This window comes from Anomaloglossus baeobatrachus, chromosome 2 (genome assembly GCF_048569485.1).
Source record: "Anomaloglossus baeobatrachus isolate aAnoBae1 chromosome 2, aAnoBae1.hap1, whole genome shotgun sequence".
Taxonomy (NCBI): Eukaryota; Metazoa; Chordata; class Amphibia; order Anura; family Aromobatidae; genus Anomaloglossus; species Anomaloglossus baeobatrachus.
Genome location: NC_134354.1, coordinates 474429424 through 474442341, shown reverse-complemented (window position 1 = coordinate 474442341; position 12918 = coordinate 474429424). Strand labels below are relative to the sequence as shown.

Here is a 12918-nt window from a genome sequence, read left to right as displayed (position 1 = left end):
AGCCATAGTCCTCAACATTAGCAAAAATAAACATGTGAAATAGATCAGTGTGTGTAATGACTGTATATAATATATGCATTTCCCTTTTTGTATTGAATTACTGAAATAAATTAACTTTGATGATATTCTAATTTCTTGAGATGCACTTGTATCATTAGCGTACACCATAAACTGATCAGCTGTTCTACTGCATAGTGGTGCAATCAGATACCTACTGTGCAGTGAACAGCAAAACTGCTCAGTTCCCTTCACAAGTGAAAGCAATGAAAAACTCACTGCTTTATCCAAAGAACAGTGGATCCTGGCAGCTAAAATCCCACGATTGGGGTCATTAGATCAGGCTTAGCTTGAAAACCCCTACTTGAAAGTGACTTTTGCCATTGACCCTGATGGTGAAACATTCAATAACCAATAGGAGTGTGGGTTCATTGTTCAGAATCATATTCTGGTTGCAATATTTGGAAATAAAGCAAATGACACATTATCTCAGACATGGTTGGAAACTAAATAAGTGAAGAGTTTACCTCTCCTCTAATTTCTTATAAAACTTCCAGAGAAGCTCCAAATCTAGTCCGGATAAATCTAGAAGTGATTTGTGCCGTGATCGATTGTCCTTTTCCTGCAAAAAAATAAAAAATTATTTACCAAAGAGACAAAAAAAATATTATTTGCTCAACACTCAGTGTCCAAATATAAAAAGCGGAGCTTTGTTACAAGACAATGAAAAATATATTTGAACAGGAAATCTTTCTCATTGTTATCTTCTCCATGCACTAATTCTTATCACGATGTACTTCTTTGCAGAGGAAGTAGTTTGCTATACAACTATCAAGTCAGTTTCAGATATTTTCAGATGAAAAATGAATGGAAGCTCTGTGTTAACAGCCCCAGGATAGGACATCAGACAGGCAAATGACAGGCAGCCGTTATATCACTTCAGATAGTGCAGAGTGATTTGCTTAAACAGGGGGAAAATCTCAGCATAAAGACACTGAACAATGTATAGATTATAAGAACGCAAGTGTTCAATTAATACAAGTTATGAACAGTAATAAGAAATCACATTTAAAAGGGGTTGTCCGCTACTTTTACATTGATGGCCTCTCCTTAGGATATAATCAATGTCAGATCGGCCATGGTCAGATACCCGGCACGCCCACCGATCAGCTGTTCTCGATGCCAGCGGCAGCAACATGGGGGTGGAAATGCTTAGTTCCGGAGCTGCCCTGGCTTTTGCATAGCGGCCAGGTACTGTACACCCGCCTCCTATTGAAGTTAATGGGAGGCGGATGAGTGGCACCCGGCCACGGCCTCTATCAGAAGACAGAGCCGCTCCAGAACTGAGCATTTCCAGCCACCTAAGGATAGGCCATCAATATAAAAGTAGTGGACAACCTCCAAGATATTTTGTTACTATTCATGTGACAGCTGCTAGTCGGCCAGGCACTAGATCTATAGGGGCGGCTATGTGTGACCCAACCTCCACAGTCTAAATGTGATGCCACAACTTACATATAGAGATGTATGGAAGCTTTGTGGGAGGTGAAATATGATGGAATTTGCAGTTTCACAAAATCATGGAAGTATATTTTAAGTTATTTTTCAAATATTATTTATCCCATTAATTATAACATGCAGCTTTCCACATTGCCTGGATTATGCACCATATTATCTCCTTATTAGATTATGTTTTTAAAGGGAGCCATCATCAGAAAATAATCTATTGTTCAAATAAGGTTTTGGTTTCAAATGTATTTTCTTTTATATTTTTGGCCTATTTTTTTTTTCTTCAACATATCGCAATTTGTGTGAAAAATACATACTTGTGCTTCCTGTTATTTCAGCACATGTACATGGGGACAATGAACAGACTCTGACTCCATCTTTTCCATTGAGGCATCTAATGAGCAAAGGTCATTGTGAAGAGAGTGGTAGCAGGGTCAGCTGTGATAATGCCTATTGTGATTGGTGGATCCTGCCTTATCAACTGTGTAGAAAGATGTTATCAGTCATTGTAAGGCTGGTTTCACACTACGTCTTTTTAACATCCGTTGAAAACGTTTTTTTAACGGAAGTACGGATCCTGCTTTTACAGCAAATAACGTATGCAAACGCATATGTTATTTTGCAGGATCCTGCACTGGATGTTTAGGGGCGGGCATTGGAGTCATGTGATCGGGAGTGAGGCTAACTAGACTGGGAGGAGGCTTCTGACAGCTGCAGACGCTGGTAACCAAGGTAAATATCGGCCTTGGATACCCGAAGAGAGAGAGAGAGAGAGAGAGAGAGAGAGAGAGACAGAGAGAGACAGAGAGAGAGAGAGACAGAGAGAGACAGAGAGAGAGAGAGACAGAGAGAGACAGAGAGAGACAGAGACAGAGAGAGAGAGAGAGAGAGAGAGAGAGAGAGAGAGAGAGAGAGAGAGAGAGAGAGAGAGAGAGAGAGAGAGAGAGAGAGAGAGAGAGACTCTGATTCCGGGCATGCTCAGTCTAAAAGCAGGATCCTGTCTATGAGCATGCAGCGTTCACCTGCGTTTGCGTGCGTTATAGTCAGTTTGCAGTATTTGGACGGAGCTCAAAAACGCTACATGTTGCGTTTTTGAAACATGTTAAAATAACGCAAAAGGACGGATCCTGCGTCTAACGGACGCAAACGCACGCAAACGCAGGTGGACGCGAGTCCATTGAAAATGCATTGACATGAAAACGGATTTGCACAGGATCCGTACTTCCGTTAAAAAAAACGTTTTCAACGGATGTTAAAAAGACGTAGTGTGTAACCAGCCTTACCCTGCCTCTGATAAGGGGCCTGCTAATAACTCTTCTTGAAAAGACAGTGTAAAAGCCCAGACACACACAATGACTTACCAGGGATCCCGAAAACGATATGACCTGATAAGGATCACTGGTAAGGTGTACTCACATAGCGAGATCGCTGCTGAGTCACGGTTTTTTTGAGGCACCAGTGACCTCATTAGCGATCTCGCTGTGAGTGACACTGAGTAGCGATCTGGCCCCTGCTGTGAAATCGCTGCTCGTTACACACAGTGCTGGTTCATTTTTTGGACGATGCTCTCCCGCTGTGAAGCACACATCGCTGTGTTTGATAGCGAGAGAGTAACGATCTGAATGTGTAGACACCAAACCTTTATAGGTTTACTTGTATCTAAGGGGTAAAAAAAAATTCACAAGTTTGTCCAATAAAAGTGGTGCACGTTTTGCGCCATTTTCCGAAACACGTAGCGGTCTTATTTTTTAGGATCTATGGCTCATTGACAGCTTACTTTTTGCGTCTCGAGCTGACGTTTCTAATGGTACCATTTTTGCTCAGATGCTACGTTTTGATCGCCTGTTATTGCATTTTGCGTAAAACTTGCGGCAACCAAAAAAAAAGGGAATTTTGTTTACTTACCGTAAATTCCTTTTCTTCTAGCTCCTATTGGGAGACCCAGACAATTGGGTGTATAGCTTCTGCCTCTGGAGGCCACACAAAGTATTACACTTTTAAAAAAGTGTAACCCCTCCCCTCTGCCTATACACCCTCCCGTGGACCACGGGCTCCTCAGTTTTGGTGCAAAAGCAGGAAGGAGAAAACTTATAAATTGGTCTAGGGTAAATTCAATCCGAAGGATGTTCGGAGAACTGAAGACCATGAACCAAAAGAACAAATCAACATCAACAACATGTGTACACACAAGAACAACCAGCCCGAAGGGCACAGGGGTGGGTGCTGGGTCTCCCAATAGGAGCTAGAAGAAAAGGAATTTACGGTAAGTAAACAAAATTCCCTTTTTCTTTGTCGCTCCATTGGGAGACCCAGACAATTGGGACGTCCAAGAGCAGTCCCTGGGTAAGTAAAACAGTACCTCATTAAAAAGAGCCGAAACCGGCCCCCTCTTACAGGTGGGCAACCGCCGCCTGGAGGACTCGCCTACCTAGACTGGCGTCTGCCGAAGCATAGGTATGCACTCGATAGTGCTTCGTGAAAGTGTGCAGACTAGACCACGTAGCTGCCTGACACACCTGCTGAGCCGTTGCCCGGTGCCGCAATGCCCAGGACGCACCTACGGCTCTGGTAGAATGGGCTTTCAACCCTGAAGGGAGCGGAAGCCCAGAAGTACGGTAGGCCTCTAGAATCGGTTCCTTTATCCACCGAGCCAAGGTTGACTTGGAGGCCTGAGAGCCCTTACGCTGGCCAGCGACAAGGACAAAGAGCGCGTCTGAACGGCGCAGGGGCGCCGTGCGAGACACGTAGAACCGGAGTGCTCTCACAAGATCCAAAGAGTGCAAATCCTTTTCACACTGGTGAATTGGATTAGGGCAAAAGGAAGGCAAGGAGATATCCTGATTTAGATGAAAAGGGGATACCACCTTAGGGAGAAATTCCGGGACTGGACGCAGAACCACCTTATCCTGGTGGAAAACCAGGAAGGGAGCTTTGCATGACAGCGCTGCAAGCTCAGACACTCTCCGAAGTGATGTGACTGCCACCAGGAAGGCCACCTTCTGAGAAAGACGGGAGAGAGAGACATCCCGCAGCAGCTCAAAAGGCGGCTTTTGAAGAGCCGTCAGGACCCTGTTAAGATCCCAAGGTTCCAACGGACGTTTGTAAGGTGGAACCATGTGGCAAACCCCCTGCAGGAACGTGCGGACCTGCGGAAGTCTAGCTAGACGCTTTTGAAAAAACACGGAGAGCGCCGATACTTGGCCCTTGAGAGAGCCGAGGGACAACCCCTTGTCCATTCCAGATTGTAGGAATGAAAGGAATGTTGGTAAGGCAAACGACCATGGAGGAAAACCGTTATCAGAGCACCAGGATAAGAAGATTTGCCAAGACCTGTAATAGATCTTGGCGGACGTTGGCTTCCTGGCTTGTCTCATGGTGGCAATGACATCCTGAGATAACCCTGAAGACGCTAGGAGCCAAGACTCAATGGCCACACAGTCAGGTTGAGGGCCACAGAATTCAGATGGAAAAACGGCCCTTGTGACAGCAAGTCTGGGCGGTCTGGAAGTGCCCACGGTTGACCCACCGTGAGATGCCACAGATCCGAGTACCACGACCGCCTCGGCCAGTCTGGAGCGACGAGAATGGCGCGACGGCAGTCGGACCGGATCTTGCGTAGTACCCTGGGCAGCATTGCCAGAGGGGGAAACACATATGGCAGTCAAAATTGCGACCAATCCTGGACCAAAGCGTCCGCTGCCAGAGCTTTGTGATCCTGAGACCGCGCCATGAAGGCCGGGACCTTGTTGTTGTGTCGTGACGCCATGAGATCGACGTCCGGCGTTCCCCAGCGGCGACAGATCTCTCGAAACACGTCTGGGTGAAGAGACCATTCCCCCGCGTCCATGCCCTGACGACTGAGAAAATCTGCTTCCCAGTTTTCTACGCCGGGGATGTGAACTGCGGAGATGGTAGAGCCTGTGACTTCCACCCACTGCAGAATCCGGCGGACTTCCTGGAAGGCTTGACGACTGCGAGTGCCGCCTTGGTGGTTGATGTAGGCGACGGCAGTGGCGTTGTCCGACTGGATTCGGATCTGCCTGCCCTCCAGCCACCGATGGAAAGCCAATAGGGCTAGATATACTGCCCTTATCTCCAGGATATTGATCTGAAGGGACGATTCTATTGGAGTCCAGGTTCCTTGAGCCCTGTGGTGGAGAAAAACCACTCCCCAACCTGACAGGCTCGCGTCCGTGGTGACCACGGCCCAGGTTGGGGGTAGGAAGGATTTTCCCCGAGACAGAGATATGGGTAGGAGCCACCACTGAAGTGATGTTTTGGTTGCAAGGGAGAGAGAGATGTTCTTGTCGAGGGAAGCCGAACTCGTCCCATTTGCGAAGAATTTCCCATTGGAGTGGCCGTAGATGGAATTGCGCGAACAGCACTGCCTCCATAGCTGCCACCATCTTCCCCAGGAAATGCATAAGGCGCCTTAAGGGGTGTGACTGACTCCGAAGAAGTGATTGCACCCCCGCCTGCAGAGAAAGCGGTTTGTCGCGCGGTAGTTTGACTAACGCTTGCTGGGTATGAAACTCCATCCCGAGGTAAGTCAGTGATTGGGTCGGCGTCAACTTGGATTTCGGGAAATTGACGATCCACCCGAACTGCTGGAGAGTCGCCAGAGTGACGGTAAGACTTCGTTGACACGCCACCCGAGAAGGGGCCCTGACTAGGAGATCTTCCAAGTAGGGGATCACCGAGTGGCCCTGAGAGTGCAGGACCGCCACGACGGATGCCATGACTTTGGTGAAAACCCGTGGGGCTGACGCCAGGCCGAAGGGCAATGCCACGAACTGGAGGTGTTCGTCCCCGATGGCGAACCGCAAGAAACGTTGATGTTCGGGGGCGATCGGCACATGGAGATAAGCATCCTTGATGTCGATCGATGCTAGGAAGTCTCCTTGTGACATCGAAGCGATGACTGAGCGGAGAGATTCCATCCGAAAACGTCTGGTTCTCACATGTCTGTTGAGCAGCTTGAGGTCCAGAACGGGACGGAATGACCCATCCTTTTTTGGCACCACGAACAAGTTGGAGTAAAATCCGCGACCACGTTCCTGAAGGGGAACGGGAATCACAACTCCTTCCATCTTCAGAGCGTCCACTGCCTGAAAAAGTGCGTCGGCCTGTGCAGGGGGTGGGAAGGTCCTGAAGAAACGAGCCGCAGGACGAGAGCTGAACTCTATCCTGTAACCATGAGACAGACTGTCTCTCACCCAACGGTCTTGAACGTGTGGCCACCAGGCATCGCCAAAGCGGGAGAGCCTGCCACCGACCGAGGATGTGGGTAGGTGAGGCCGAGAGTCATGAGGAGGCCGTCTTGGAGGCAGTGCCTCCTGCGGCCTTTTGGGGGCGTGACTTGGACCGCCACGCATAGGAGTTCCTCTGGCCTTTCTCCGGCCGGTTGGACGAAGAGGCTTGGGGCTTGGCGGAGGGACGAAAGGACCGAAACCTCGATTGGATTTTTCTCTGCTGAGGTCTCTTAGGTTTGGACTGTGGTAAGGAGGAGTCCCTTCCTGAGGATTCCTTAATAATCTCATCCAGCCGTTCGCCAAATAAACGTTCGCCAGAAAAAGGCAAACCAGTTAAGAACCTTTTGGAAGCAGAGTCTGCTTTCCATTCGCGCAGCCACATGGCCCTGCGGACAGCCACGGAGTTAGCGGATGCCACGGCCGTACGGCTAGCGGAGTCCAGGACGGCGTTCATGGCGTAGGACGAAAATGCTGATGCCTGAGAGGTCAAGGAAGAAACATGCGGAGCAGAATTCCGCGTGACAGCATTAATCTCAGACAGACATGCCGAGATTGCTTATAGAGCCCACACGGCCACAAAGGCCGGGGCGAAAGATGCGCCCGTAGCCTCATAAATAGACTTCACCAAGAGCTCTATCTGTCTGTCAGTGGCATCCTTCAGGGATGAGCCATCGGCAACAGACACAACGGACCTAGCAGCCAATCTAGAGACTGGCGGATCCACCGTGGGTGAGTGTGCCCAGCCGTTAACGACTTCAGGTGGAAAAGGATAACGCGTGTCAGAGTGCCTTTTAGCAAAACGCTTGTCCGGGACCGCTCTGGGCTTCTGGACAGCGTCCCTGAAGTTAGAGTGATCAAAAAACGTATTGCGCGTACGTTTGGGGAATCGAAATTGGTGTTTCTCCTGCTGAGAAGCAGACTCCTCTACAGGTGGAGGCGGGGGAGAGAGATCCAACACCTGGTTGATGGACGAGATAAGATCATTTACTAAGGCGTCCCCCTCAGGGGTATCAAGGTTGAGGGCGAAGTCAGAGTCAGAGCCCTGAGCTCCCACGTCCGCCTCGTCATCCTGAGAGTCCTCAAGCTGAGATCCAGAGCAGCGTGAGGAGGTCGGGGAAGAGTCCCAGCAAGGCCGCTTAACCATTCTGGGACTGCGATCCGGGCAGGAGTCCTCCGCCTCGGACCTAGGGCTATCCTGGGAGCGTGCTGCGGCGCGGACCGAGAAGGCCCTGGAGGAGACAAACTAACAGGGGCCGGGGCCTGTGAAGAGCCCGGTCTTGACTGCAATGCCTCAAGGAGCTTAGATGACCATTTGTCCATAGACTGTGCAATGGATTGAGAAAGTGACAGAGTTTCTCAGCGAAAGAGGCCAATGACTGTGACTCTGTCCCTGCAGCCTGCTCAGGGGGAGCAGGGGGATCTACATGAGCCGAGGGGCCCACAAGTGCCCTAGGCTCCGGCTGAGCAAGCGTGGCAGGAGTCGAGAATTGATCACAGTGAGGGTAGGTGGATCCCGCAGGCAACATAGCCCCACAAGAGGTACAGGCTGCGAAAAAAACCTGTGCCTTAGGGGCTTTGCTCCTTGTGGACGACATGCTGTAAGCAATAAGTGTCCCTTAGGAGAGCGACCACTGAGGGTATATGGGAAAAGGTTATACAGCCGTTCCGAATATATAATATATATATCTATATATCTATATATCTATATATCTATATATCTATATATCTATATATCTATATATCTATATATCTATATATCTATATATCTATCTATCTATCTATATATATATATATATATATATATATATATATATATATATATCTATATCTATATATCTATATATCTATATATCTATATATCTATATATCTATATCTATATCTATATCTATATCTATATATATATATATATATATATATATATATCACAGCACCCTAAGGGAACCAGCACCGGGTGACCGGTGAGGCTTACCAACCGCTGGTGTCCTCCAGATTCCCTGTCGTGGGTCCCCCGGAGCTGTAGAGCTGTGCAGGTGCAGCATACACCGGCAGAATGCCAAATATGGCCGCCAGAGCTCTCAAGGGGGGAGTGGAGCCATGGGCGGCGCCGGCAAAAGGCAGGAATCTGGAGGCCCCATAGTGGTCAATGAGAGGGGAGGGGAGACATGCAAAGATGCTCCAGCCCTCTGTCGATAATCCCGCCCTTACCCCTGACAGGCAGGCCCGGGGGCGGGATTTTTCGCGACTAGGCCGCGATGAAGCCAGGGACTAAATTTAAGGCCGTGCCCGACAAGCAGGCACGGTCGGCGCGTAAGTCCGATGAAAAAACAACGGACGGCGCTACTGGGGAGAAAGGCGACCTCTCTCCCCGTACCGTCCCCACATGGGTACACAGAGTACCTTTAAGGTGCAGGGCCCGGTCCCTGGGGATGAAAACGCTCCGTCCAGCAGGTTCCACCAGGGGCTGCGGATGGAGCACGGTCTCAGCAGGTGAATGACCGGTGAGGCTCCCACTTCTCCCAGAGCCGCATAAGAGATGGTGAAGGAGACGGCATGTGGCTCCAGCCTTTGTACCCGCAATGGGCACCTCAACCTTAACAACACCGCCCCGACATAGTGGGGTGAGAAGGGAGCATGCCGGGGACCTCTTTTCTTCCGTCATACTATGTATGAGAAATCTTTTTTTTTTTCTTTCTATGAGTGGATGTGTGCATCCTTCCACACAAAGCATAAAACTGAGGAGCCCGTGGTCCACAGGAGGATGTATAGGCAGAGGGGAGGGGTTACACTTTTTTAAAAGTGTAATACTTTGTGTGGCCTCCAGAGGCAGAAGCTATACACCCAATTGTCTGGGTCTCCCAATGGAGCGACAAAGAAAAAGAGAATTTTGTTACTTACCGTAAATTCTTTTTCTTATAGTTCCGTATTGGGAGACCCAGACCATGGGTGTTTAGCTTCTGCCTCCGGAGGACACACAAAGTACTACACTTAAAAGTGTAGCTCCTCCCTCTGAGCTTATACACCCCCTGGTAGCCAGTCCTAGCCAGTTTAGTGCAAAAGCTGAAGGAGAATAGCCACCCACAAGTAGAACCGAGTAAGAACCGGAACAACCGGAGACTCTGTCCACGACAACAACCGGTGATAACACACGGAACAAGAAAATTGCCAACAGGCAACAGGGAGGGAGCTGGGTCTCCCAATACGGAACTATAAGAAAAAAATTTTACGGTAAGTAAACAAAATTCTCTTTTTCTTTATCGTTCCTTTGGGAGACCCAGACCATGGGACGTTCCAAAGCAGTCCCTGGGTGGGAATAAACAGAAAAAACTAAGAAGTAGGCGGAGCCTAACTTCATAAGTGGGCGACAGCCGCCTGAAGGATGCGTCTGCCCAAGCTCGCATCTTCCGAAGCATGAGCATGCACTTGGTAGTGCTTCGAGAAGGTATGCAGGCTAGTCCAAGTGGCAGCCTGACAGACTTGTTGAGCCGTAGCCTGGTGCCTAAAAGCCCAAGAGGCACCGACGACTCTGGTCGAGTGTGCTTTGATCCCCGGCGGGTGAGGCACCTGAGAACTCTGGTAGGCCTCCGAAATGGTCGATCTAATCCAACGGGCCAAGGTCGGCTTAGAAGCAGAGAGACCCTTGCGCCGCCCTGTGGTTAGCACAAAAAGAGAGGTGCACCGCCTAAGCACAGCGGTGCGAGCCACATAAATCCGGAGAGCACGCACCAGATCTAGAAGACAGAGCCGTGGGATGGGGAGGGGGAGGAAACCCTGCGCCTTCTCTTAGAAGGACGGGGTCTGGGATCAGATGATGAATCCTCCGTGAGCTCTGATGGACGGAGGTCAGAGGATAGGAGTCCTCTGTCAAGAGTATTAGAGGCACCCTGAGAGGGGGGCTGATGCATATTCATCAAAGTCCTGGACAAAAGTCCCATGGACTCAGCAAATGACTGGGATATGGACCTAGAAAAGGACTCTACCCAGGGCGGGGGTTCAATCACAGGTGCAGCAGCAGCCTGAGAGACCACTGGGGGTGAGACTCCAGGCTGTGGCACCGCCAAGTTAGAGCAACCATCACAGTGTGGATAAATGCTCGGCTCAGGCAGCAGGAGCTTACATGCAGTGCATGCAGAATAAAGCTTTGGAGCCTTGCTCCTTGTGTGAGACATGCTGCTGGAGTGGGGGCTTTGCAGAGAATGAACCCCAGGGAGAATATACAGAGGTCCACAACCGGAGACCGGCTGTGGCTTACCAGACCGCTGAGCGCGGTGTTGTGTGCCCTCCAGATCCCGAAGCCCGGTCCCCCAGAGCGCAGCACCTCAGCAGAAATGCAGAATGCAGGATGTCCCAGAGCAGAGTGAACTCTGCCTGAGAAATGGAGGGGGCGGGACTAGGGGCGTTCCTATAAAAGAGCGGGAACTGGAGGGCTATAGAGACCTGCCGGGAAGGAGGGAGGTCCCAGCAGTGGGGAGTGTCCCTCCCCTGTGTAGAACGGCCGCCGGGAGGAGCCGAACCTGTCCCTCTGCATGAGTGACATGCGAGGGCAGGAAAACGAAACTAGGCCTCCGGCGAAGCCGGGGCCTAAATTTAAGCGGCGAGGCCGACAAGCAGGCACCATCGGCGCGGTTCTCAGGCAAAAGCTGGAGAACCCGCCGGAAAAGTTAAAAACAATCACATACAGCATACTCTCCCCTTACAATAAAGAACCGGGACCCCCAACATAAACGTCTCAGGTACTTAGCTGCTGAGACGCAGGGCCATGTCCCTGGGGAGGAGTGCTCCGGTCCAACAGAATCCTCAAGGGGCTGTGGATGGAGACCGGACTCCTGCCAGGCATGGAGACCGTGCTGGCTCCCACTTCAAGCCAGAGCCCAGAAGGGATGGTGAAGGAGCGCGGCATGTAAGGCTTCAGCCTTGTAAATCAACCTTAACAACACCGCCGACACAGTGGGGTGAGAAGGGACATGCCGGGAGTCCAGACATGGACCCGCTTTTCTTCAAACTCTTTCCAAAAGTCAAACAAATCAGATGAGAATGCATGTGTGGATGTATGACCTCCTGAACACAAAGCGATAAACTGGCTAGGACTGGCTACCAGGGGGTGTATAAGCTCAGAGGGAGGAGCTACACTTTTAAGTGTAGTGCTTTGTGTGTCCTCCGGAGGCAGAAGCTAAACACCCATGGTCTGGGTCTCCCAAAGGAACGATAAAGAAACGTAATTTTGGCGTTTGGTAAACGGCGTAGTGGCAAAAAAATTCCAATCAGATTAATTGATTTTGCATTTTGATAGATCGGGCATTTCTGAACGCGGCGATACCAAATATGTGTATATTTATTTGTTTTTTAACCCTTTAATTTTCAATGGGGGGAAAGGGGGGTGATTTGAACTTTTAGGTTTTTTGTTTTTTTTTTATTTTTTAAAACTTTTTTTTTACTTTTTTTTATTTTACTAGTCCCCCTAGGGGGCTATAGCGATCAGCAATCCGATCACTATCTGCTAATCACTGCTATAGAGCTGTAAACAGCAGAAATAGTCACTTTCTTTTTCCCTCTGCTCCCGGCCGAGGAAAAACGAAAGTGAAACTTCGTAGCTGCAGGCGTCATCACATGACGCTGTGCTACGATGGCAACCACCGATAGGCACGTGATCACGCACGTGATTTCCGGTGGGGGAGGCGGTAAGTAAAAAACATGGCCGCGCGCATTTAGATCTTGCTGCCAGACTTTGGCAGCAAGATTTAAGGGGTTAATGGCCGCGGGTGGAAGCGATTCCACCCGCGGCTAGCAGGCACACATGTCAGCTGTTGAAAACAGCTGATGTGTGCCGACCGCCGCCGCCTGCCCGCGGCAGGGGGTGGGGCTTAACGGGACATGCTCCATGACGGATATATCCGTCCATGGTCGTGAAGGGGTTAAAGGGAAGGTGTCGTCAAAAAAAAACAATAACTGAAAGGGAAGATTTTTGTATACTCACTGTAAAATCTTTTTCTCTGAGCCTTCATTGCGGTTGCCAGGAGGTTGACACTAGGCAAACTAAGAAAAAACGTTAGCTCCTCCGCAGTGTACACCCTGTGACTGACCAGGAACTAAGCCAGTTTATTGAAAAAGTAGTAGGAGAAGCTGTAGCTGTAGATTATGCAAAGAATGAAAAAATGTCTAATC

At 49.7% G+C, this 12918-nt stretch overlaps 1 protein-coding gene across 1 annotated transcript in view; it reads right to left on the bottom strand.

Annotated features, from left to right (window-relative positions):
* The window catches only part of ZZEF1 (zinc finger ZZ-type and EF-hand domain containing 1), a 337771-nt gene that overhangs the window by 199641 nt on the left and 125212 nt on the right, over positions 1–12918 (bottom strand). Inside the window, exon 14 of the mRNA XM_075336372.1 lies at positions 525–619. Coding sequence (XP_075192487.1) covers positions 525–619 — 95 coding nt within the window. The remainder of the gene's footprint in view (positions 1–524; positions 620–12918) is intronic.